This window comes from Cheilinus undulatus, linkage group 19, assembly GCF_018320785.1.
Source record: "Cheilinus undulatus linkage group 19, ASM1832078v1, whole genome shotgun sequence".
Classification (NCBI taxonomy): Eukaryota; Metazoa; Chordata; class Actinopteri; order Labriformes; family Labridae; genus Cheilinus; species Cheilinus undulatus.
The window spans coordinates 23,000,651-23,028,571 of NC_054883.1; the positions used below are offsets into that span (position 1 = coordinate 23,000,651).

Genomic DNA, 27,921 nt, shown 5'->3' on the forward strand with positions numbered 1-27,921 from the left:
CAAAATGTCTGTCATCAGGCAAATAGGCTCTATGCTCGGCAGGGTGTGTCGTATTTCCAGTGGAAAATTAAGTGGCCTGACAGCTTCCGCCCAACAATACGTGCTAAGCCAAAACAAGACCTACTTTCATCTTCTCTAAAAGTAAACTGTCATATACTGCATTTATCTGTCATTTTTTTGGTTGTTTGTTTCTCAATTGTCTATTGTGTTGAATCTTTATCATAATGGCATCCAAACATGCTAAAGTGATGTTAATTGTACTTCTGGACATCATTGCTGTGTGCCACAATATACATCTTCAACCTAATTGAACTCATCATTGACAGTCACCTTCGGTAATTCCTGCAAACAGCTGGTAAACTGCAACAAATCTGCCATCATACACCGTTCTCTTCTGCATTCAATCTCCCGACCAGAAGTTTATTAGCGGCCTAAGCTCCAATCTACAACATTTGTGCCCAGTCTGAAAACAGTTATGACCAATCATCAAGGGGAACAAGACCGTAGCTATGGATGGGGGTTTAGTTGTACTTGAAGCCAAGAATGCACAATGCTGCGGTAGCTAGCTAGGAGGAAGCTGCAGTTTAACCAGAACTAGACCACATTTCTTTATTAAAACAATGCAAAGAGCCACACTGAAAACTTATTTTGGCAGGGATTTTCTGCATGGCCTGCACGGCGGCGCAGAGGTTAGCACTGTTGCTTCATAGCAAGAAGGTCCCTGATCCGCCTCCTGGTCAGGGCCTTTCTGTGCAGAGTTTACATGTTCTCCGCGTGCATGCGTGGGTTCTCTCCGGGTTCTCCGGCTTCCTCCCACCACCAAATCATGCTCGTTAGGTTAATTGGTGACTTGTGACTAAATTGGCCGTAGGTGTGAATGTGAGCGTGCCTGGTTGTCTGTCTCTATGTGTCAGCCCTGCGATTGTTTGACGACCAGTCCAGGGTGTACCCCGGCTCTCGCCCAATGACAGCTGGGATAGGCTCCAGCCCCCCATGATCCTGAACGGGATAAGTGGTATAGAAAATGGATGGATGGATTTTTTTGCACCTGACAGGTAGTGCTAGCCCATAGAGCTCAGGGTAGTTCTGGAGTGGCACATGCCTACTACCTCAATATGTCTTGTAGCTCTGACTGGCCTGTAACATTAGTCAAATTACCGTCTGAGAATTTTGCCAAATACTTTTTTATGGGAGTCTTCCAGATGAATATGAAATATATCTATGCAAGCATATATGAAACAGGCGTAGGGAAGGCGCAACATTATTTTCCAGCTACTGCCCCATTATTGTGCCTAAATAAAATAGTTGAATGAATATATATTGGACCTTAATCTCATGATGATATGAGATTAACACATTCATGTGGACAGTCCTATTGTGGGGTGAATTTCATTAAGTCTTAGTTTTCAGAATTACAGTTTTTTCTTTTTTCATATCTGCTACTGTTACTTAAAGTCAGTTTTACCCATCACTCTTACCCCAATGCCTGGCACTAATACTTAATCTGATTTTGCTCCAAAATGTCGCTAAAAAATATCTTTTGGTCGAACTTTAAAATCACACAAAATCCAGCTGCATTTGTAACTCATAAAGCCAATTTCTCAGAAACTTTCCAAACATTTTCTTCACTACAGGAACTGAATCAAATGTAAATTTAAAATGTCACCAGTGATTATTGGTATCAGCATTAGCTAGCTTTGGTTGATACTGAAAGCTTTTTCAGCATTGACACCTCTATGAAAATTTAAACAGGCTGCATGCACATATGTATTTATGGTGGCTTGTGCATGAATCTGTTTAGTGTTATTAATGATTAAATAAGGTGTACTGCTCCCCTAACACTTCATCCCTTAAATATTGAATAAATAACAAGAAAGGTTGCATGGGTACACATTTCAGGGTATGATAACAAAAAAAGAGCACATTGACACTGGAAACATGTTTACACTCATCGCCTTCACTCGCTCCACCTCATGAGCTGATCATAAACCCAAAACAAAAAATAAATCATAGCAGGTAAATCCACAGACAAACAGTAAAATCCTACAGCAATAAATAAATACAGTAGCTTAGACCAGCAAGCAGCAAAATACAATCTTCAAAAGTTTGCGTTTAAAGGGGAAATCTGGACAGAGTTGAAAAAGTTACTCTGTTAATGTACAGTTCCTTCAGTGTTTTCTTCCTTCATATTGATTGGTTGGTTTTGAGTTCTGAGAAAAAGAAAAAAACCTTCGTCAACATCAACGACACGTTCCTGAGTCTTTATTAAACATCTGCACTGTTTAAGAAATAAAGTGCTCAAATGAACAGAGGCTGCTACAACAGGGAACTCTTTAAAGGACTATTGCACTTCAACGTGGTTTCCCTCCAGGGTACGAATCTTAACGTTGGGGGGGCGGGGGTGTGTGTGCAAGTGAAGGGTCTGTCCATTTAAGTGTACGTCAGGGAAGACAATTATTAATCATGGGCTGTTATTTCCCCTCATCCTGCACATAATTAAAGTCCAATAAAAGGTTAAGGTTTGTAGAAATGTCCTCTTATGGGAAACAAGGATATGCAGGGTCAGCTGGTGTACATGCAGAGTTAACCTCTCCCTTTCTTATACAATGAATGAGCATATTGTTTTAAATTTTGCTGGAACCTAGAGTTGCAACTGAACCTACAAGTCTACAAGAAAAACAATTTAATATTTTTCTAAATAGACTTATTTTACAGCCTAAGCACTGCAGCAAACTCTACCACTCACTTCATGAGTGTAAATAAGTGAAGGGTGTCCTAGTTCCCTCCTTGATTTGATAAATATTCGGCCTGAATTCACACTGAACACCAGCTTTTGACCAGTAACTTAGCTGTTGTGTTACAGACTTTAAAGAAACAAATGGTAACAAATGTGTAACAACTATTAAACCGTGAAAGGAAAGGAATTAACTGCTACTCAACCTAAGGTTAAATTAGCATAGAACATTATCAATACATATTTCATTATCATCCTAGCTGCCGATGCTAATATCTCGTTGTTCTGTTTCCATTAAACGTGGTTGTTAGTGCTAATTCTTCACATGTTGCTACCATCATTACTGATGTTATAGCCTTATCCTACAAAATGAGAGATAAGTTTAAGGCCATCATAGCTGTAAATCCGCCTTCCATTTGTTGTTTTGTTGTTTCTCTTGTCCCTCTTCCTGCATCCCCCTTTCTCCCGACTGCTCCTTCCCAACCCACTAGCCCCTTCTGACGCCAGCGTGGCTTCAGTGGATTGCTGTCAGCATGAGGCTGGTTCTGCTCAACATTCGTGCCCGTTAAAGGGAAAGTTTATGTCGCCACTGTAGTGAGGCTAAATACTGCTTGTGCTTAGCTCATGTGATTAGCGTTGGTGTACATTAAAGAGAACGGTCTAGACCTACCCTCTTTTGATCTATTGATTGACTGATACTTTAGTATTACCTATTCATTAGTTACTCATTTACTACTTTGTCAACAAGTAGTAAGACTCATTTTTACCCAATGACGTTTCAGATTCATATTGTTTAGTGTTACCAGATAAATAGTTGTTTTCAGTTACTATTACCATATATGAAGCTAAGTCTGCCAGCCCATTAAAGGCAGTTTATATATGTTTTTTTATTTTATTTTTTTTCTTTTCTGTTTTCTAAGTGACAGACTAGTAGAGTTTCTTATAACCTTGAAATGGCCTTCCTAGGAAGAGTCACATGATGTTGCTGTGAAGTGTCTCAGGTGATTTCATACAGTTGTGGTCTTGAGGACGACAACTCCTCTGCCGTCTCGCAGCATCTTGAGGATAGCACCCCAGGTGTGGGGTAACATATGTAAGCCCCCTCGTCCTGGTTCATAGTCCTACAGGCCCTCGATGGCTTCCCTGATCAATCAGTGGTAAGTCTAGAGTTTCTCCCAGTCCATGATGTGATTTTCTCTTTTGCATTGGTCTGATATGGCTGACTTTAAATTTTTATGCCAAGCTAATAAACTAAGGTGCATGAGCTTCCTGTTCTATCTGTGGAAAATCCCACCTACCTGAAGATTAGTACACCAGCTGCCTCTGGATATCAGTTAAATTTTAATGTGATTGGGGGGCTTAATTGTACCTGCTCTTATTGTTTCATACTCTTTCTGCCCTGAGGTATTCTGACTTCACTCTTACACCATCTTAACAGTGGCACGACAACACTATGTTCATCTCATCCATCATCAAGGTTTGATATCTTAAGTTATTGCAAATCCCAGGGAAAATAGTCTGTTAAAAATGATGGTATTGTTGTTTATTTGTTCCTGGATCTTTTTCCCAGGAAAAATCTTGAATGACCTCTGGGTATTAAAAGCCTACATTGTGAAGGTTTTTTGTGCTATCTATTGTAAAAACCAAAACAATCTCACTAAAACGTCCTTAAAAGTTAGTTTGGGGCAACTTTTGTTAAATCCAGTGGAGCTCTACAGTGTGTGAAAGCAAACAAACCTAACGCCATGCTCTGCAGACTGAAACACAAAACCAAACAAAGACAAACACGCATAAAAAGCTTTGGACCTGAACTTAAAGCGCACACACTCTTCTTGACAGTGTTTGCATATTGTACCTTACATAGAATAACGGCGCATTCGGCTGGTCGTCGTAAACTGGCAAACTTGAATATTTACGAATCACAACAAACTGGTATTTACAAGATAAAAGCATTCTGGGTGCTTGATCAGGTGAACAAAGTAAGGACCAATGAAATCTGAGGTAGCAAATTCAACTCAACTAGAATCACTCCTTCTTACACATGCTGTGATTTTTAGGAATCAAAGCAGGCATTTATCATAGCATTTCACTTCTCTGGTTCGTTTTAAAGTCACTTCTCTTAGCTCATAAATTAGTTAGCTGTGTTTCCTGCTTGTTTGAGTATTTATAATTATTTGTGGTGCTCTGTTCTCATGGTAAACTTGTAAGTTTGCCAGTTTACCTGTTTTTGACGCTGCCCGAGCATGCCATACGCTCTTCACTCATTAGCAAATCAGTACAATGTTTATAATAGGGCAGCTGATATGTTCATCGAGAATATTCATGGCTTTAAACCCTCCAGTTCCCACCCCTGAGGTGCAAACCAGCCAATCCAGTGTGCTCTTGGGAAAGGGGAGACGGTATCAGCTCCGCCTCTCAGGGCGGGACATCAGGAAGGAGGAACCAATAACAGAACGGGACAGCAGGTTTTCTGTTAGGCCAGCTAACACTACAGTTTACCAACCAGTCTGACAGTTTATCGGAAGCGCCTCGGACATAGAGAAGAGAATAATCATTGTATCAATAGGATTTTCAGTGCAAGACGTAAATGGCTACTTGTTTCATCACGGTTCTGTCCGTTGCTGTCTGTTCTTGTTCTCGTCGGTCATCCAAAGCTGGATTCAGCAGTAAAGGGATTCTTCAACAGCTCAGCAGTCATTTATGTGTGTGAAGATCTGACATCCTCAGCGCACCAGATCAGTGTGTGTTTGTTAAGAAGCAGAGCTTCTCTCTGCTCTGTCTGTGGTTTTGGTTAAAGGTTGTACCGTTGTGGAGTCCAGAAAGCTCCAGATGATTCATGAGGAGGGTAAGGCTTGTGGAAGAGAGAGAGAGAGAGGTCATCTTTTTCCTTGATCCCTCACCTGGATTCACGTCCTTTCTTCAGAGGTGAGAACAGAAGCTTTAGCAGAGGAGTTAGAGCAGCTGGGGTCCCTAAAGGGTTGTAGATACAGTAGAGGTGCTTCTTAGTCTCTTGATGAGGGATACATCCTCTCTGTATCCCTCTTTCCATCCCACTCTCCTCCCCCCTTCCCCTCTTCCTTAGCTTCCTCCTGGGTCAGAGCTGTGTCTCTGAGGTGTCCGTGAGTCCAGAGGTGTCTGTGGTTCCTGCAGAGACAGCCTCCTTTGGGTTTCAGCATCCAGAGTAGAAACCCCTGTTCCAGCAGCTCCCCCACACACCCCTGAACCAAAGTCTAACCCCGCGCCTAAGCTCGACCCCATCGCTGCCCCACTCCCTAAATCTAACGCTAAAGTCGAACCTACTGCTGGTCCTGGAATCACCCCAGTCCCTGTCCCCAGTCCCAGCTCCAGCTCCAGGTTCTCCCCTAAGCTTTCCAGTCCAGAGGGGGCGAGCTGGCCCTGGCTGCTGTTGATCAGAGATGAGTCCTGGGGCTGCAGGGAGTCCAGAGGCTTGGCCGGGAACTCTTCGAAGTCCTGGGAATCCAAGATCTGCAGAGAGAGAAGCTGAGGAGTCAGATGGACTATCTGTTCTTACACTGCTGTTTTATAGTCTTTTACTTTGTTTTTTAATTTTTTCCTCAAAAACACTAAGTCAGATTCATTGTACAGTAAATGTAAGCTTACTTGGCAAATAAACCAGGTCCTGACAGATTTCATCATAGGTTTAAAGTTCAGTAGGTTTCAGTGCTTCCAATATATGCCAGTAGTGAATTATCCTCAGAAACTTTACAAAACAAATGATACCTGTGATAGAGAGGCCAGTGTGTCTGTCTCCAGAGGTGTAACAGACTGCACTAGTCTCTCTCCTGAGCCCGGTCCTGGACCTGGACCCGGACCTGGGTAAGTTGAGGCCTGGAAGAAACAGCATCTCATCACTCTTTTATACCAAGGGTCTGTCTTTAAAGATCCTGATTGGGCAAATTTAGGCTATGAAAACAGATGTTTAGAGTCATAACCCCATGACAAAAATGCACATACCCCTCTGTTAGGTTGTGTTTGGGTGTGTTAATACCTGAGGCGGTGACGAGACGGCGCTGTAGGCAGGAGGAACCAGGGCCATCTGTCTCTGCAGCAGCTGCATGATGGCTCCAATGTCTGTTGACATGCGACTCTCTAATCTGCACACAGAGAGGAGATTATAAGCATTAAAATAAGACATTTATGTTTGATAAGAGAGGTTCTTATGTATTCACTTATAACAATACCATTTCATAGGAGAGGGCAGGGTCAAATGGATCTCATTTTAGAATTTCTCTTTTAGAGATGCATGTATTTATGGTAACCATATTTATTGTGAACAACATACATATGTCCTTTGCAAATTCCAACCCTGTCAGGTAAGGTTGGATGAAACAAGCAAGAGCGCAATCTAACCAAACACTGAGGCCGCCCATTGATCAGACAAAAAAAAAAACCCTCTTCAATGTCAAAGTGAAAACAGATTCCTAAAAAGTCAGACATAAAAATACGTATGGTGAAATAGTTGACTGCATAAATATTCACCCCATTCATGTTAGTATTTAGTAGAGCCACCTTTGGCTGCAATCACAGCACTGAATCTGTGTTGCAATGTAACAATCAGGCTTGCACATCTGGACACTTATTTAGCTCAATTCTTCTTGCTAAATTGCTCAAGCTCCGAACAGCCTTTTTCAAGTCCAGCCACAAATTCTCTATTGGATTGAGGTCTAAGCTTTTACTCGGCCACTCTAGAACATTCCCCTTGTTGTCTTTAAACCATTTCTGTGTAGCTTTGGTTGTATGCTTCGGGTCATTAATAAATCTTCAAATCATAGTTCTCTTACAGGCAGAATAAGATTTTCCTCCAGGATTTTTTTGCCGTATCCTTTTTACCCTCTACCTTTGCAAGCCTTTCAGGGATGGCTGCCGAGAAGCATCCCCACAGCATGATGCTGCACTTTCTTGCATGCTCACTCAGTTTGTGAGGACAGCCTGATCTAGGCCGATTTACACATGTGCCATATTCCTTTCATTTCTTGATGATGTATTTAACTGAACTTTAAAGGATGTTCAGTGCCTTGGAAATGTTTTGTACCCATCCCCTGACTTATACTTCCCAATAACCTTTTCTCTGAGCTGCTTGGAGTGTTCTTTTGTCTTCATGGTGCAACTTAGCCAGGAAAACTGATTAACTTGGGACTTGACCTTCCAGACACATCTGTCTTTATACTACAATCATTTGAGACACATTTACTGCACTCAGATGATCCCCATTTCACTAATTGTGAGACTACTTGCAAATGCTTTTGTGTGTTTTTTCATATCACGGTATGTATCACAGAAATGTCACTTCTTTCCTTGATACTTTTTGAAGCCCTACTTCTAGTCCAATTATATTTTTTTCTCCCATCCTGCTGGGACTCCCCTACTTTTGTCTCTGCACTTTTTGTTTTCCTAAAAGAGTCAACAAAGTTTTGTTTTTTATGTTATTACTAAACAATGCTCCCCAACTGGGTCCTATTTGAAGCATGTAAACAGCTAATTAGGACACATTCTGATGATGGTGTCGCTTTCTTCAAGTCTCAGAAGCCCAGCAGAGTCTCTTCCATATGTGCAGATATTTTAAGTAGTTGAGGAAGGAGTTCTCTCTGTACACACAATCCAAAGCGCCCCACACAGACGCCTTCTGCCTGCTGACACATCCTATCCAGCAGAGATACTCAGTCAATCATGCGTTAAAACTCTGAGAACTGAGCTGGAGGTGAAGCAGAGACACATTGTCTGTGATCTCAACACGACCCGACACAGGAGACCCATCCAGCTAAAGGCTACAAGGACGGATTTTTCTTTTCCACTCTGAAGGAGACAAAAGGCTTCCTTCAGACCCAGTCAGGTAAAAGAAACATAACCAAACTGTCAGGAAGTTGGAGCATGGCTGTCTTACTTCAACAGCTGATATAAAACAAAACAAAAAAGAGCAGAAAGAGCCAGACAAACTACCACACAAGCACAGCCAGTGGTACCTGTTGAGCTGTTTCTGCAGCAGGTCCAGGCGTGTGTCCAGCTGGTTGCGCTGCTGCCGGCTCAGGCTGTGCAGCGGTGTGTTGAGGGGCGGCGGTGATGCCAGACTGCAGCTGGGAACCTCTTGGTACTGACCAGCCCCCCGACTCTCCCCCCAGAAACTAAAGATGTTGGACACACCTGAGAATGCACCTGCAGGGGAGGAAGACACATGATGAAGAAGAAGAAGAGATTAAGTGTTTGTGACTTATTGGGTTAGCACTGCAGTTCTGTCTGAACAGAAATTAGGACAGCGCCATGTTTAAGTTTACCTGACAGGGCGTTGCAGGTGTTCCCAGACTTTGGGTCTCCATCGCCCTCTGTGTTCTCGTTAAAATTCATGGGCGGGGCCTGAGCGTGAGAGTTCTCCAGCATTGGTGGAGGTGCGAGTCTGGCCACAGATGGCTCCTCCCCCTTAAGTTGCATGGATCAGATATGTTAACATCAGTGTTAATTTTTGTGAAGAGAGACTTTCATGTGTCTGTACATCAAGGGGATGTGTTTTATAGGTGGCAGAAAGTTTGGTAGATTTACTCAAATGAGTTCAAACCTGCAGCTCTCGCGGTCATTCAACCTGAAGAGATCTATAACTGAAGTGTATAAGTCAGTATATCAGAATATTGTGGAGAAGTTAACTTATTTTATTACTTTAATTCAAAAAGTGAAACTCTTATTTTATTTAGTTTTATTATCTATGGAGTGAACATTTAAAAGTGTTGATTTCATTTAATTTTGATGATTATCGCTTACAGCTAATGAAAAACAAAAATTGAGAATATCACAAAAATCTGCCCAAAAAAGATTTATAATCCAGAAATGTCAGCCTTTTGAAAAGTATGTCCATTTATATGCACTCAATACTTGATCGGGATCATCAGTGCAGTTTGGCATGGATGCGATCAGTCTGTGACCCTGCTGGGGTGTTACAAAGCCCAGGTTTCTCTGCTAGCTGAGTTCAGCTCATCTGTATTGTTGAGTCTGGTGTCTCTCATCTTCCTCAGAGATTCTCTATGGGGTCCTGCTGGAACTTCAGCTGGAAAACTTCTCAGCTGACAGAAGCATAAAGTCCTTTAAAATCCCCTAGTAGACAGCTGACAGTGTTGACTCTGGACTTGATAAAGACCAGTGGACCACAGTAGCAGATGACATGGCCTCATAAACCATCACTGACTGTGGAGACTGAGATGACTGGACTTCAAGCTCCTTGGATTCTGTGCCTCTCCAATCTTCCTCCAGACTCTGGGACCTTGATTTCCAAATTAACTCAAAGTTTACTTTCATCTTAAAACAGGACTTTGGGCCACTAAACAACAGTCCGGTTCTTTTTCTACTTAGCCCAGGTGAGACGCTGATGATATCTGTGGTTCAGGATTGGCTTGACACTAGGAACATGAAACTATTTCCTGGACCCATTTCCGTGTGGCGGCTCTTGATCCACTGACTTAAGTCTTAGTCCACTCCTTGACAAGCGTCAAGTCAGCAGTCTTCCCCATGATTGTGGTTGTGTGTACTGAACCAGAGTGAGAGAATGAAGGCTCAGGAAACCTTTGCAAATTGGACTTCTACACAATGTTCTAATATTTTCAGATAGGGCATTTTAGATTTTTGGGAGCTGTAAGCTCTAATCACCAAGATTAAAATAAAACAAGGTCTTGAAATATTTAACTTTGTATGAGATGAAAGTTCACCTCTTGAACTTCATGACATTCTAATTCTTTAGATGCACCTGAACATAAAGCCATAAATGTCTGTAAAGCCTCTAAGAGAGTCTTTGACAATGGTCTTCTTAGAAATGTATGTTTTGTTTTTCGTGCTTCTACATGTTTCTCTCCACAGCCTTTTACTGTTTTCTGCCACCAGTTTGCATGCACAACAGCTTTGACCTTCCAGTGAAGTCTAGAGAACATCAGTTTTACCTCATCACCACTGGAGTGTGAAGACACTGAGCTTCGATGAGTCTCCCACTGACGTTTCGGTGCCTCTTCCTGTTTTTGGTTGTTTGCTGCTTCTCTATGTCTTCTTCTCACAGACTTATGAGACTTTTTAATTTCTCCAGCATCTGCATCATCTGGACAGGAAAGAGGAGAGAGTTTGAACAGGGATAACTTTTGACGGATGAACACTGAGGGAGACTTGCCAGACAAAAAATCATATATATTTTTATGTGACAATGAATCAGATGGCTGCAGTGAGAGATTGGCTCGAGACGATGGGTTACCCTTTTCTGTACGTCTTCGAAATGATAACTTGCGTCTGCGTAATTTGTTGAATCCCCCACAGTTTGACTCATCGCTGCTTGGAGAGCCTGGGATCATGTTGGTCTGAAAGAAGATCAGAAATTACCTTTAATGGAAAAATATACACCTGAAGGATGTTCTTTAGAGCCACTGGATATCAGGACTTTAAAAGGTTAAACTAAAATGGTTTGGAGCATGCATAGATGGGTAGATGGAAGAAAATGCTAATAGCAGAATTCAGAACCACAGTTGTAACATTTCAGATGATAACTCAGAGTTCAGATTATCTACGACCAAACTCACATCTCTGAGGTTAAAGGTGATTTCCAGGTTGTTCCAGAAATTGTCTGCAAACTCAGGATACATGTCCAGCACCTCCAGAACATCTTCTCTTAAGATTTTATGGAGGTCACAGTAGGTCAGAGCCCTCACATCGGCGTTAGATTTACCTGGCCTGGAGTAAAGGTTGATGGGCTCACCGAAAATGTCATTTTTCCCTGTGAGAAGAAGAAAAAAGGAAAAATCTCAATGAATAGACAGAAAATCCTGCAGGAAAAAAGAGAAAATGGCATTGTATTCAATTACATGAACTTTATTATGGATTTGGTCCCTCTTTTGCAACTCTAACAGCCTCCACTCTTCTTGGAAAGCTTTCCACAAGATTTTTGAGTGTTTCTGTGAATTTGAGCCTATTAATTCTGTAGAGCATTTATGAAGTCAGGCACTGATGATGGACAAGGAGGCCTGGCTCGCAATCTCCATTCCAGTTCATCCCAAAGGTGCTTAATGGGGCTGATGTCAGGGTTCTGTGCAGGACAGTCAAGTTTTCCACTGAAATCATCAAACCATGTCATAGTCCTCATAGTGCGCACTGGGGCACAGTCATGTTGGAATAGAACAGGGCCTTCCCCAAACTGTTGCCACAAAGTTGCAAGTATAGCACTGTCCAAAATGTCTTGGTATACTGAAGCATTAAGGTTGGCCTTCACGGGAGATAAGGGGCCTAGCCCTGTAAAACAGCCCCATGCCATTATTCCTCCTCCAGCAAACTTCACAGCTGGCACAATGCAGTCGAGCAGGTAACATATTCCTTAATGCTAAACAGAGAAGCATGATTCATCACTCTGCAAAACCCCTTTCCACTGCTCCACAGTCAATTGTCAGTGTTCTTTACATCATTCCACCAGACGCTTGGCATTGGACTTGGTGATGTGACGCTTACATGCAGCTGCATTGGAAACCCATCCTTGAAGCTCCTGCTGCACAGTTTTTGTGTTTACATTAATGCCAGTGGAAGTTCAGAACTATTCATCTATGGAATACACAGAGTGCTGGTGACTTTAAGAAGTCGTTGACCCATACTGCGATTTTGTGCAGTCTCCTGCTTCACGGCTGAATTGCTGTTGTTCCTAAATTCATCCACTTTCTAATAACATGACTTATAACTTACGGTGGAATAACCAGCAGCAGGGATGAACTTTCACAAACTGATTTGTTGCAAAGGTGGCATCTATCACAGTACAACACTTGACGTCACTGATCTCTTCAGAAAGACAATCACAAAAGTTGGAAATTCAATAATTAACAGATGTGTCTGGATACTTTTTCCATACAGTGTATTTTAATAATATCCTGACATGATAGAAGAAATAGACTTTTGGGGACTTTAGATTTACTGCAATGTATCTCATACTCTTGATATGCATGAATATTCAAAGACTATCTATTCCTGCCTGTGATACTGTTATATAACGATCATTAGAATACATGCCTCTGATGTAGAGTCATTTTGAAATATTGTAATTTTGAACTAAATCCTTAACCACTCACTGTAGCTTCAAACTTCATTTAAAATCAATTCAGGGTCAAAATGTTTTAATCGTATGGAAAGTTTTTCTAAACTAATTCAAATTTAACTTTTTTTTTTTTTTTGGAACTTCCTCTCTGACTTTTTTTGGAATTAAATTTGATATCAAGTTTAAAAGTGTTGAAGAAGATAAATTCTGGAGTTATATCTCATGAGACCCTGAACATGACTTTTCTTCAGTCTTGACTATCCAGCATGACATTATGAGTAACACTCTAAACTCACCAGCAGATGGCACAACCAGCTAAAGCACATTTTCATTGTTAGGAAGCAGCATTACCAGTATGGGTGTTGTGCCTGCTTAAACAAATGTTCTCCTAATTTGGTCTGCAATGGACATTTATGTGATGAATTGCTTTAATATCATGTAGCAGAGATATTTCTAAAAATGTCATGTTTTCGCTTCAAAAGTTTTTTTTAAAATCTAAGAGTCAGCAAGGGAGTTGGAGTTTAGTGTGAGGCAGATATTTAATAGTGTGCGAAAGTCTTAGGCCACCCCTAATGTTGTTGTTTCAGCATTTTTTTTATGACCATCCTTATTTATAAGTTGGTTTCTTTATTAAGATACAACCAGAAAATATTGGAAATATGCACACAAGACCAGGGATGAAAAATAACATTCACTCACATTACTGTAAATGAGTGGCGTTTTTGTGTACTTGCACTTTTCTGACTACTTTTCAAAAAAGTCAAAGCGAGAATGTTAAGGCTTTCCATCAACAACGTGAAACTGTCCAGTGGTTTGGCTTTGACAACACGTGATGGTCAGTTACAATGATTCCACATCACATCCTGAAACAGCTGCTCCATTTCACTTTATTCTAAAAGTGTGACTTTACCTGAACAATGTGGTTGAAAGTTCATATTCTCATATTGTTATGGAGACACCTCTTTACCGTACAAATCCTCAGTTACTACTCAGTACTTTGAGTAAACTTTAAAATACTTTACTTTTACATGACTAGATTGACAGTGCAGAAATGTTACTTCTACATAAGTAAATTTTAACCAAAGTAACTTTACTTTTAGTTTAATGCAATAAACTTGTACTTTTTCCACCTCTGGCTAAAAAAAAAAATAACATGGCCTCTTGAACTATTTTGGTGACATTGTCTTGAAAGTTTCTTTGACAGTCTTCTGGCACAAGATCATAAACCAAGATTCTTTCAGAACTTCCCAAACTACCACTTTATACACTTTATGGACAAAAGTATTTAGCCACCTGATCATTACACTTACAGGGACTGCTTTATTATGGTGTTGGCCCCCCTATAACAGCCTCCACTCTTCTTGGAAGGCTTTTCCAGAAGATTTTGGAGTGTTTCTGCGGGAACTGGTGTCTGTTCATTCTGTAGTGCATTTATGAGGTCAGGCACTGATGTTGGACCAGAAGGCCTGGCTCACAATCTCCGTTCCAGTTCATCCCAAAGGTGCTCGATGGGGTTAAGGTCAGGGCTCTGACCTCATCAAACCATGTCTTTATAGTCCTTCTTTGTGCACTGGGGCACAGTCATGTTGGACTAGAAAAAGGCCTTCCCTGTTGCCACACAGTTGGAAGCATAGCATCGTCCAAAATGTCTTGGTGTGCTGAAGAATTAAGATTGGCGTTCACTGGAGATAAGCCTTGTCCAAACCCTGAAAAACAGCCCTGCATTCACACAACCCAGACTCATCTATCTGACTGCCAAACAGAGAAGCGTGATGCGTCACTCCACAGAACACGTTTCCACTGTTCCACAGTCGAGTGTCTCTGGGCTTTCCACCACAACATCTGGCGCTTGGAAATGGACTTGGTGATGTGAGTTCTGAACTTCCTCTGGCATTAATTTTACACACCATGCGCCTCAGCAGTGGTCAGCAGTTGTAATTTTTCACTTCATGGCTGAGTTGCAGTTGTTTCTGAACACTTCCACTTTCTAATAATATCACTTACAGTTGACTGTGGAATATCCAGTAGGGATGAAATTTCACCAGTCGTCTTATTGCAAAGGAGGTATCCATCACAGTACCACGCTTGAGGGTACTGAACACTTCAGAAAAACATTTTGCATCACATTTTGTATGGCTAGATCATGATTTTATACACCTGTGGCAATGGGTCTAAATGAAAACACCTGAAATTCAATGATTAACAGGCATATAAAGAAATGCAGTTCCTTGCATTGGGCACTATGAGGCATCTTATGAATATTTACCTATCTACAGACACTAATCACATAAATATAAACAAATGCACACTACTGTAGTAAAACAAGAACTTAGAAGTTAATGCTTTATAAAATATTATTTATTCTGTACCTAAGATGGCCACCACCACGTCTCCTCTCAGTATCTCTATGGATCCCCTGGATATGAAGTACAGAGCAGTGAGGACGTCCCCTGCGTGCACCAGTGTGTCCCCCGGGGGCGCGTGGGTGGTCTTGAACTTCATGGCCAATGCCCTGAGGCATCCCTTGGTGGAGCCTTTAAAAGCCTTACAGTTCTGCAGCAGCGTCCGGTTCAGATGGAGGCAGATGTCTGCCTGGAGACACTCCGGGAAACCTTTCAGCACCTGGGGAGAGGAAGCGAGAGAGGGAGGAGACACGGAGAACGATGGGGGGAAACAGAGATAGAGAAGGAAGGAAAGAGAGATGGAAAATAAAAGAAAAAAAAGGTGAGAAAAGTAACAAACCCAAACAAGAAGGAGGAGAAGGCTAAGAACTGATAGAGAAGAGTTGTCTAAGTGATGATAAAAGCTGTAAGCGGCCAGTGACAGAGACAAGAAGTCCACAGCATGAACTAATGTCCAATTAATGCCACAGATCATGGAGTCTTTACAAGAGATAATGCAAGGGTTGATAGCCCTTGCCCTTCACGTTTCTCCCAGTGGCTCAATATCATGGCTAACCACCAACAGGGGTTGTCCTGACATAAATTCATCTTCAGTTTAGCAAATATGGTTCCATTTTTTTTAAATCAGAAGTTCAGCTTAGTTAAATCTTTAAAGTCATACTTTCTGAAATGTCCTTGTAGAGTTCTGGTACACATCCCCCTTCTTTTGGTTGTACTAATTTTGAGACAAAGTTAAATTTGTGGCTCAAACAGCAGTGTTTTAAATGGATATTTATTCTAAAGGGAACTTAAAAAAGGGTATTTTTAAAGTTTCGTCAACTGAGGTACTTGGCAAAAGTAGTGGTGTTATCCTCCAGTGATTTCAGTCAGCATTGCTCCTTTAAAAAGAGGCAAGGAAGTACGCTATAGCTTCTTTAAAGATGCAGCACACAGGAGCAGAGAACTCCTCTTAGGGGGTAATTAATGATTTTTGATTAGAAAAACACTACCAAAAAGTCCATGCCAAGCATTCACAGTGTGAAAATATAAAGGTTCTTGATTCTTAAGCTACTTTTGTGTCTCAGAAGTAGTGAAATATCCAGGCAAAAGATAACAAGTAAAAAAGTTTTAAAAACCCATGGTGAAATGGCAGCTGGCAGGGATTAAAAAAGCCTGGACAGTTGGTGTCACACATGTATGGTCCGGTTCGGTTCAGTCCAGTTTTGTCATGTTGCCCATGTTTCCTCAGCTGATGTCCATCCAGTCTTGCTCACTGTGACAGGAAATCCATCTCTTTTTAGCGATCCAGATCATTTGGCTTAGTAGAGCTGGTTGTTTGGCTCGTCATTTGTACCAGTTTGACTTTTTAAATGTGGATTAAATCAGAGGTTCTTAAACTTAACTCCACTGTACATGAGGGTGGTTGAAGCATGGTTGAACACAGCCATGCATATTCAAAACTAGTCGTGTGCAGTCTTGCATTAAGGGTTTTTTGAAATATTACTTTAATTACAGCGTACATCTCACCAAATTTATTTACATTTTACACAGCATCTTGGGGATTGATGTTGTACTATGTAGCATGTCATATATTTGTGGGAATCTCTGAAATCAATATCAGACATTCCTATGACAATACTGATGTGCTACTGAGTGATTTAGGCTCACCATTTTTTTTTAGGCTTTGCTTGCTAAAACCACAGCATCACCATTAATCTACATGATGTGGCCTTTTAACCAACAGTTAGCTAAATTATTGTTTTTTGTTTCAGCTTATTACTACAAGCGTGGCTTGGGTAGAGCTTAAGCTTCTGTTGTTATTGAGATAAACAGCATATTGGTGCTAGAAGTGAAACTTTGTACCTGGCTCATCACACAAGGGAAGAGAGTGTCCAACTGCTGCACTTGTGATCATAAAAGTTTCAGTCTTAAATTCATATTTGATGATTTTATCCTTGAGTAAAAAAGAATCAGCAGTTTGAGATTCCTACTCTTAGAAAGATCCTGTACATGGAGTTTTAGAGAGTTTCACTGCAAAATAATTTCAAACTGTATTTCAGAGTCGTCCCAGAACACAGTCAGCAGGCCCGTGGAGTGTAATTAATATGAAATATTGGTGAAATTTTAATGAGTTCACTGTAAGCAAGGGAAGCCCGGGCTCTTTTAAGCGGCAGGCTATGGGCTTCTCTTGTAATTCTCTGGCTGAGTGCTCAGAACAGAACTGTACCTACAACACCCACACTGACTTTCTCCCTCTCCATTTCTCTGCTTTTCATCTGTTTCAAGCTACTCTCTTCATTTCAGCCTTCACTGGGCTCTGTTTTCAGCTCGCTTTCAGCCAATGGCCATTACACCTCCTATTCTGCTTGAGGTTTTGCAAGCCTCATTGCTCGTAGTCTCTACCTTGGTACTCTTTCACTTGGGTAATGAGACGTTCTTCTTTTTTCTTCTACCATTACGTCTTTCCATCTTTTCCTCATGCTTTAAAGACCTCCTACCTCTTCACAAACACTTTCAGTTATTCTACATGTTTGGGAAAGTCACATATGGAAACGTGCTCAATGAAGTCACACTCTGTATGATCGCCTTTGTTTATGTAAAGCATAACCATCTATCACTTCCTGTTAACAACAGGGCTTCCTTTTGGCACCACTTTAGAGGATGCATTTAGCAAATTAGCAATTTTGAAGACTGCAGATATGGTACAGTGATCTTTTCAGTTGCCTTAAAATATCACATTGACATAAGTATTCAGACCCTTTGCAGCAACACTTGAAATGCAGCTCAGGTTCCTCCCATTTCCCTGGATTATTGCTGAGATGTCTCTACACCTTGATTGAAGTCCACCTGTAGTCAGTTAAATTGATTGGACCTGATCTGGACAGGGCCTCACAGCTTACAATCTATATCAGAGCAAAAACCAAGCCATGAGGTCAAAGGAACTGCCTGCAGAGATTGTTGACAGGTGTAGATCTGGGGACCTGCACTGAAGGTTCCCAAGAGCACAGTGGCCTCCATAATTCTCGAATGGAAGTTTGGCACAACCAGGACTCTTCCAAGAGCTGACCACCTGGCCAAACAGCAATCAGAGAAGAGTCTTACTAAGACAGGTGACCTCGAACCCGATGGTCACTCTGACTGAGCTCCAGAGATGCTGTGTGGAGATGGGACAAAGTTCCATATGGGCAACCATCACTGCACCTGAAGGACTCTCTGGTCTGATACCACCAAGACTGAACTGTCTGTCCTTAATTTTAAACATTATGTCTGGAGGAAACCGGGTACCACTCATCACCTGCTCGATACCATCCCAACAGTGAGCATGGTGGTGGCAGCATCATGCTGTGGGGGTGTTTTCCAGCAGCAGGTACTGGGAGACAAGTCAGGGTCGAGGAAAAGCTGAATGGAACAAAGTACAGAGATAACCTCAATGAAAACCTGTTCCAGAGTGCTCAGGACCTCAGACTGGACCAAAAGTTCACCTTTCAACATGACAATGACCCCAGGCACACAGCCAAGACAACACAGGATTGGCTTAGGGACAACTCTGTGAATGTGGTCCCAGCCAGAGCCCTGACTTGAACCCTATCTATCATCTCTGGAGAGACCTGGCAATGGCTGTCCACCAACAATCCCCATCCAACCTGACTGCACTTGAGAGGATTTGCAAAGAAGAATAGCAGAAAATTCTACAAAGCTCAAGGCTGTAATTGCTGCCAAAGGTGCTTCAACAGAGTACTGAGAAAAGGGTCTGAAAGTTTTTATTTTTGATAAATTTGCAAAAATTTCTAAAATTCTGTTTTGACATTGTCGTAATGGGTTACTGAGTTTGGATCAATGAGAATAAAAATGTTTTTTTTAACCATAGCATCATGCTGCAACATAACACAACTGGAAAAAAATGAAAGGGGTCTGAATACTTTCTGAATGAACTGTACATTCCATTTTATTAAAATGACTTAATGGAGCTGCATTTGGCTTTACCAGTACTCTGATCCTCAAGTTTTATTGCCATTGACTGCACATGTTGCATACACTAACACAGAGATAAGAGGTCATTACAAACTAACATATTTCTGCATCTCCAGACATCTCTGTTCTATTGTTCAGTTCCTCCTCTGAGCCGCTTTACTATGCTCTGAATCCTCATGAATGAAAGGACGTTTCAGCTGGCTGAATCAGTTGTGGAGACAAATATGTGAGGTCTATTCCACAAAATAATAATGACTACAGTAAATATTCTCTAATCTGGTCTGCTCACTACACTGCACCTCGCTGGGCTTTAAAGACAGCAACATAGGGAGGGAAGAGGATAGCATGGGAAAATGCTTCTCATGGACTCTTCAAATGTATTTCCTTTCTACTTCACTGGTTCTCTTATTAAACTGAAATGAAACCGGATTTCTGTAAATGAATAAATAATTACAGTTGGAATTTGTCCCCAAACAGTCTCATGTAATAAGAAATATTAGTTCTATCTTTATTCAGACAGTGGCATACAAACCATGTCAAAGTAAAGTAAACCTAAGAAGGGACGCTTATAGAAGCAGTGATTTTGTCAGACTATCTGTCTTTATGCGTTTTTAAAAGTCCCCATTGTCTTATTAAGGCTGGCTACACACTAGACATTTTTGAGCCCAGTTTTAGTCCAGTTCAGGTTTGAAAAAGTGTTTAATGTGCTGCCAGCCTAAGGGCTATGGCTGCACAATGCATTGTCTCAAAAATCAATATTCAGGTTTAAAGATCAATACTAAACTGCTTCTGTAGACATCAAGAACATGGAGATAAAACTTCAGTAGGGGATAACTAAAATGATTTAGATCCTGGGAATGCTTTATCAAACTTAAAGGCAGAGATATTAAACTGTTAAAGGAGATTTTATGAGCTGGAGACTATAAAACACCTTTGAAAAACAAAAAGAAAATCGAAACTGAAAAAACAGTTGAGGTCAGTGGGCATGTTCTTGTGGTGTCACACATAAGAGGTTCGAAGGATTAAGTACTGTAATATTTAATGTTGGTAGAAAAATCTGTATTATTTGAGCTAATAATTGTAATTGCACCTTTTGTCTTAATAATAATAATTGTAAATGAGGGAAACCTCAATGATCCAAGAATCCAAAGATGCCGATTCCAATATATTAGAATATATTGCGATACTGTAAGCAAGGGAATATATATTTATATTTTTTTATAGTATACATACATATTTTATGTATATAACAACTATGGAATTTAAAGTTTGTGGAAGTAGACTATGGGAGACAAGCTGGTCCTTATGTCCAGTGTTTGTTGGACTGTGTCGGGGGGTTTATCTTTGATAAACTCAAAGACACTTAGCCTGTTTCGAAGTCATCTTGTTTCCCTTTTTTCTCAGTTTTATAAAGCAAAGGGTTACTGGGATTCAGCAGTCAATTTTTTTCAGATCAAATCGAACCAAACTGGATCAGATTGAACCAAATCAATCTTTTGATGAATGATCAGTTAACGAATTGTAGCCTGGGAATCGAGATTCTAATCAAATCATTTTGAGAAGAAGGGATTCACACCACTACAAATGATGGTCCCATCTCTCTCTGGAATGTACATATCCTTTGTCACTGAAGTATCTTTTCAGTTATGAAGCAATCTTTTAAAACACTTATCAGAATCCCAACGTATATATGACTAACAACCTTAGATTCAAAGTACAACAAGGTAACAACACCTGAGCTGGCCTGCTTGAGTGTGATCTCACAGGAACACGGCCACCATGGGAAGACAGTTTACTTAGAAGCTAAACATGAGTTCAATGCATGATCATAGATCCATATACTCTGTTCACTTCTGCCACACATAATATCTGATGATGACATCATCTGACCCATGCACTACATGAAATGTTTTCATCCATAGATTTCATGTGGCTGCCATATTAAGGACTATGCATGTGCGTGCATGTGCCTCTGTGGTTGCATGCATGCCACATATAGGTCAGAGCCTTCATAACACTAATACAGAGAAACAGAAGATGTGATGGGACAATGTCTGTGTGTGTATGTGAGTGTTAGCAGCATCTTCCTATAGACTGTGACTCACAAAGGCCAGGAAGAGGTCAAGCATGTTGAAATCACTCCTTTAATCCATGTTTGTGAGAATGTATAGTGCATTTATTTCCTTCAGCATGGGGCAATATGTGAAAAGAGTGTTAGGCTTTTATGCAAGTAAGCAGACTGATGCCTGTCATGTATGCTGCAAATACTTTAAAGTGCTGTTTTACACATGCCTAAGGATGTTTGTGTGTAAGTGTGTGAGAGTGTGCATAGTATGTATGATACTCACATCCTTCCTATTTTCTCTGATGGTGTCGGACCATGCATGCTGAGACTTCACATCATCCTATTAATGTACAACGCAGGCTCAACAACACTCTACATGTGTGTATTCATGCCAGCACTCACTCATGAACAGACTAGATGTGAGCACTCACAGCGTTCATGTCGATGCCGTTCGTGTACGACCAAGCGTGCTGGAAGTACTCCTCCAGCCTCTGCCGAAGCGGGTTGGGGATCTGGTGGAAGCGGATGAACTCTCTCACTCTCAACATCTGGGTGTGGTAGCGGGCTGTCCCGGAATACAGCCGCTGGATGATGGCTGACACATTCCCAAAAATACTGGCGTACATCAGGGCTGGAGGAAGGGGACAGGGAGAGTGTAAGGATTAGATATGTGAAATGCAAAGTGGGAGTAAACAAGGGGATTAGCCAATCACATGGCAGCAATCAATGCATTTTGGCACGTACATGTGGTCAAGATGTTTAGCTGAAGTTCAAACCAAGATTCAGAATAGGGATGAAGGGTGATTTAACTTCTATTGCATCATGTTTGTTGATGGTCTGGCAGGCTTTCGTGTTGTTTACACCAATTTCTGACACCATTCAAGGGTTGCAGCAGAAATCGAGACTCATCTAACCAGGCAACATTTTCTAATCTTCCAATTTCAGTGAGCCCTGTTAAATTGTAGCTTGAGATTCCCTTTTCTTAGCTGACAGGAGTGGCATCCAGTGTGGTGATTAGTTGAGGGAACTTTGGCGGCCATTACAGCCTTGTATTTTTTTATTTGACCCAATAATCTTTGCACACCTGGATTAGGTGGCTATGTTTCACAATACCAGTATTTTATGAATTAAAATCTAAAAAGTACAGAGGAGGAAAACTTTCAATTCATTGCAATACCAAGGAAAACCCACAGAGGGTTAGGGTTAGGGTTAGGGTAAGAGGGAGAGAAATAAAATTGAAAAATGAAAAAAAAAAAAAAATACACAACAAGGGTTAGTACATCACTTCCAGCCTCAGGGTCAAGGTCACCCCATTGTAGAGGTCAGCAACAGATGAGCCAGAAACACCCTGCAATAGAGGTCTGCAGCCAGATTCCTCTTGGATTTTCTGCCATCCTTCTATGGAAATCCTCTTCAGCTCAGTCTTGTTGGATGGGGACCGTCAGTGGACAGACATGGATGTTTAATAGGGTTCAAGTCAGGGCTCTGCTTGGGCCTCGAGGACATTCACAGAGTTGACCTTTGGTGGTTTACTGTCTTCCCTTAACCCTGACTGATCTCCCAGTCACTGCTGCTGAAAAACACCCCCACAGCATGATACTGACCACTCTGGGGTTTCTGGAAACTGGCTCCTTCCAGGGGGAATTAGCCGACAGGTATGTGTTTGATATGATTAACAATATATAATATTACATTTTCTGGCTAAAGTCCCTTTTGGGTATGATATAATACAGTTAAATTCTGTCCTTAGGTCTGGGATATCGGAGCCATCCCTCACCACACTAATGCCAGCCATTTTGGATGGCATTATAAAACATGACCAGTCAATACATTGGGTTTCTTTACACAGGCCAACATTAAAAGGCAACTTGCAGCAATGTCCGGTTTCCCAAATGTATTCGGCGCAACTGACTGCACTCACGTTGCTGTAAGGGCTCCAAGTGAAAATGAATTTGTCTATGTGAACCAAAAAAATGTGCATACAATCAATGTACAAATTAATTGTACCCCAAACCTGGTTTTGACAAATTTAGTGGCACGGTGGCCTGGGTCAACACATGACTCATTCATCCTGACGCACAGCAGCGCAGGGAAAAGACTGCAGATCGCTCTGTGGCACTCACACTATTTACAGTGCTGCCACTCGCTTGTTTTTCTTTTATTAGTGATGCCACTACTGTGGCCACCAAATAAAATAATTTTTCTGGCCTCCATCTCACCAACAAGCACTTCTATTTCGGTCTGTGTGAAATTCCTTTTCCTTGTCTTGTCTGCCATGATTGAGCGTAAAATGTCGTTGATCAGCAGGCTTATTTATATGTGAAAGCATTCATGAGGTACTTTGCATTGACCATTCATGGTAAAATGTGGGTGTGTAAAGGGTGGGATGTGAGATGAATCCACCTGCGCAATCTTCCAGGTGGACTGTGATTTATAAAGGGAAAAGTGCTTGCAGGTGTGCATACGTACGGTTTTATAAACCAGATTATTTTTTGGCGCACGCCATTTTCAGCTTTTGGACGCACTTGCACTTTTAGTATGGATCCTACGTAATGTTTTATAAATAAGGCCACTGGTTATGCAAACTTCTTCCATTTGAGAATCATGGAGGCCACTTAATGTTTTGTAGCCCTCCGTACATCTGTGCTTTATAACCGTGACCAGTCACCTAGTCCATGCTGCTGAGAAACACGCCCACGGCATGATGCTGCCACCATCTTGCTTCACTGTTGGGATGCTAATGGGCTGGTGATGAGCGGTGCCTAGTTTCCTCCATTCAAAACATTAAGAATTAAATCAGAATAGAAAAAATATGAACTTAACTTTAAAGGTAGACAGGAAGATATAGCAATTTTCTCTCTTTACATGTTTTTCTGTATTTTATTTCACAGCAGGCTCAGATAAAATCAAATAAAACATTCCACTGGAATTTCAAATAAAGTGTAGTTATAACAAAACAAGATCATACATGAATGTTTAAACTCATTTAATATGCTGGAACTGTCTTCATACATTTTTAGAAGTCATTAAAAATGTGTATTAGCAGTTAATGTTATCTCGTTGCTGTTAAAAGAATGATTCAGTCTATACCACAGATTTAGAATTGAGTCGTATGTAAAGCAGTTTGATCTAAGGGGTTTTGTCTGCAGAGGACATAGCGTTTTGTGTTGTATCTTTTTTGAGCCTCCCTGTTTTGTCCTTTTGTCATGTTGGATCCTGCTAACCTCCAAACCTCTGTCAGCTTCCATCATCATCTACGTCGGCCACTAAAAAAGCTTTGTGTGAGAGTGACAATACGGCCGTGGGAGTCCCAAAGGACACAATTGATCCCAGACTCTATTTGAACAACTTTTGTAATGCCCATAGCAGCATATTTCTTTTTTCAGAGATGCAGAATTTAGTGCCTGGATAATGGAAATTTTACAAGCCTCAGGTTGTGATTTTTGGCAAAGAAACTGGCAGAACTGTCAGGAGGAGGAAAAAAAGCCAAAACTAAAAATAAAAACAGAAAAAGGCCCTGTTGAATAAGAGCCTCCAGGTCTTTGATTACACCTTTGTGCAAATACAAGCAAGCAATTTTGCATTTTTAACTGATTTCAATGCCAAAATAAGAAAAAGAACCAGCTGCAGCTAGTTTTTAGTCATTTTTAGACTTAGTGTTACCCTTAAATGCCATATTTGAATTCTCATCCTGCAGTTTGCCTGATCAATGGGGTCCTGGGCTCTGCCAGTGTGCAGAGGTAATTACTTTTTCAGAAAGGAAGTTGAGTTGATAAGCATGAGAGGGGATATTGCAATCCCAGCTGATGGATTTTATTAATAAATCATTAGGAGATACGCTTCCAGAATGAAGAGCATGCTCGATAGCTTTGACCAGCAACTGTTACCAAAATAGAAATATTATATTACAAGAAAAAAAAAGGAATTTTAGAAAACTCTTAAACTCAGAAAGTTATTTTTGCTGACTGGAGTCTGCAGAAAAGTTCAGCAAGATCTGGTGTGTCATGAAATGCTGTGATGACAGTTATGATATCCTGTTTGAAATTCAGCCATCACCTGAGCAGACACACCTTGGTTTCTTGCTGCCAAATGCTGCTGAGTTAAGCACTTAACAAGGGGATATTTTGCAGTGGCATAGCCAGACTTTTTGACCGGAGTGGCCTTATTGTGGCTGACTTCTTCAGAGAATATACACTCAGGTACAAGAATGTATAATATTTACTTACCCTGTCTAATGTCACTTAACATATCTACTCTAACAACTAACAGTCAAGCATCCAACAGATATTTATCTGTGTAGATACTTGTTATGGGCTGCATAGCAGTGAAGGGGCTGTTGCCTCACACCAAGAACGTTCCTGGTTTAAATCCCGGTCATGGCCTTTCTGTGCAAAGTTTGCATGTTCTCCCTGCGCATACGTGGATTCTCTCCTGGAACTCTAGCTTCCTCCCACAATCCAAAGACATGCTTGTTAGGTTAATTGGTGACTCTAAATGTGACCAAAGCTGGTAAAAAGTCCTGCAAGTCGTCCGAGGTCATTTTTGAGTTTTTTACACATTATGAAAGCGTAGATTCCAAGCTTTCAAATGGTGTATCATACACCTTAATCTGATCATATTTTACAAAGATATGCTCATATGAATGTTAACTTCTAGTTCCTGTTTGTTCTGAGAAAAACAGGCTGAATGTTGCACTGCAAAATAGTGCCAAACACAGAGGCTTTCTGGGTGAAAGATAAAACGCTTCGAAAATGTTTGATAAGGCGTGCAATTGAGCTAACGTTGTTTCTTAGACTATTATTTACCTTAAACTCACTAAATGCTCACTTATGCAGATAACCTGTACCCATATCTTACGCTGTATAGTCTAGCTTCCCTGTTGGTATGAATATCCTACATCCTACAACTATTGCCAGCTACATCATATAAACCAACTTCAAAAATACCTAAATATCCCTTTAATCCTTTGGTCATGAAGGTAGAGGCATTGCCATGGAGCTTCAGCACAGCAAAGACTAATCTGATGTTATACTGGCAATGAAGGCACACAGCATGGTGAATCCCCATCATTATTTCAGCACGTCAGGCATGGTTTCATAGCACCTAATTCCATTTCTGTCGAGTCCTTTTGCTGAAACACCTTATTCCACTCGGTCAAAGACAAAGCGTTATTGTGACTGTGGATCGTGCTATAATTGGGACTGACACCTACATGATAGGATCCAGCATCTCCCACTGTCAAACTGTGTTGGATATTTATTGTCCTCTGTTCTGTTGTTGTTTTAGTTTGCAAATACATCCAAGTGGAATCTCTTTTTTCTACATGCATTCATTTTTATGTCTCATTTTTAAAAGTTGAGGTAGAATAAAAGGTCAGATTGGCAATAACGTTAACAAGACAAGATCAAGCATTTTTGACATTTTTGCAAAAGTGGACAGAAGAGGCCCAAAGAAAGACAGGCAGAAAAGGAGGCACAGGGATCAATAGCTGCTTTGTTCTGCCACACAAACAGCCAAGCACAAGCTCTTAAGTGTTATTTTCTGTTGTGCTGCAGTGCAGTGCAGTGTTGATAATTAATCAGAAGACTGATGAGTTCTGACACTTCAGACCCCAGGATTCACAAATTGAGCACTGGGGACACCTTAAAGCTTCATTCTTATTATTACTTACATCCAATGAGCATGACACAGATGGAGAAGATCTTCTCAGAGTTGGTGTTTGGTGACACATTTCCAAAGCCCACACTGGTCAGGCTGCTGAAGGTGAAGTACAGAGCCGTGACGTACTTGTCTTTGATGGACGGTCCTGAACCTGGGGGGGGGGGGGTTAAACATCCAAAATAAGGTTATTGATAAGAAAGGGTCACTAAAGATTTCCCACAAAAAAACATGGATTTGATTTGGACAAACCATGACTGAATAATTTTATTATTAGTAAGGTTTTTATAGGTTCTTTGCAGATGCTGTCATGCAGCAGAGAACTCCAGATGGGGGGCAAGAGGTGATTTCTGCATTGAGAAATGCAATGAAAAGGGATGTTTTGAGCTCATATGCCAAGCAATCAAAGTGAAAAAAAAACAAAAACAAAAACAAACATTCTTAAGCTACTTTTGAGGCTTTTGTAGCTGTCTCCCACATTCTGCACCATCATTCGGGGTCATGTGACTGCATACAACCAAAAGATAACACCACGACAGTTATGGAAGCAGGTGTTGTTTTTCCTCTTTGTACCTGGTATGGAGTCGTTGTAGTGTTTCCCCAGTTGGTCCCCCAGTGTGTGGAGCCAACCAATGGATCCATTCCTCTCTACACTCCCTATGGCATACCTGAAATAGAAAACAAACATTACACAGTAAAAATATGGTAATATTCAACATAATTATGCAAGGACTATAATAATATTGAGTCAAAAGAAAAACACACTACGATTAACATAAGAAAAAAATCATAAAAGGGTTCAAAAGTGCTTAAAAAGCGAATAAAAATGCTCAAAATCATCATCAGAAATTAATTACAATCAATAATGTTATAAGGACAAAAGCAAAAGAAAAAAAAAAGATGAACCCACAAAAGAAGTTACAAAGGATCTCCAAATATTAACCCTTTTTCCATAGTTTATTATGTAAATATAGGGCTTATAATGTGTTCTTCTGAGTTCCCACTGTGTCCAACATGTTCAGCCATTTTGAAAAGAAAATTTGAAGTACAGGACTATTTT

The 27,921-nt window shown here is 40.8% G+C and overlaps 1 protein-coding gene across 1 annotated transcript in view; it reads right to left on the reverse strand.

Moving 5' to 3' along the window:
• Nucleotides 1–960: 960 nt before the first annotated feature.
• The window catches only part of kcnh2b (potassium voltage-gated channel, subfamily H (eag-related), member 2b), a 405,497-nt gene continuing 378,536 nt past the window's right edge, over nucleotides 961–27,921 (reverse strand). Inside the window, exons 11-22 of the mRNA XM_041814336.1 lie at nucleotides 27,435–27,529; nucleotides 26,875–27,015; nucleotides 21,635–21,834; nucleotides 15,155–15,407; nucleotides 11,293–11,486; nucleotides 10,971–11,073; nucleotides 10,669–10,820; nucleotides 9,025–9,166; nucleotides 8,716–8,905; nucleotides 6,744–6,849; nucleotides 6,476–6,583; nucleotides 961–6,220 (exon numbers count right to left, since the gene is read on the reverse strand). Of these exons, the coding sequence (XP_041670270.1) occupies nucleotides 5,813–6,220; nucleotides 6,476–6,583; nucleotides 6,744–6,849; nucleotides 8,716–8,905; nucleotides 9,025–9,166; nucleotides 10,669–10,820; nucleotides 10,971–11,073; nucleotides 11,293–11,486; nucleotides 15,155–15,407; nucleotides 21,635–21,834; nucleotides 26,875–27,015; nucleotides 27,435–27,529 (2,092 nt within the window). The 3' untranslated portion in view covers nucleotides 961–5,812. The remainder of the gene's footprint in view (nucleotides 6,221–6,475; nucleotides 6,584–6,743; nucleotides 6,850–8,715; nucleotides 8,906–9,024; nucleotides 9,167–10,668; nucleotides 10,821–10,970; nucleotides 11,074–11,292; nucleotides 11,487–15,154; nucleotides 15,408–21,634; nucleotides 21,835–26,874; nucleotides 27,016–27,434; nucleotides 27,530–27,921) is intronic.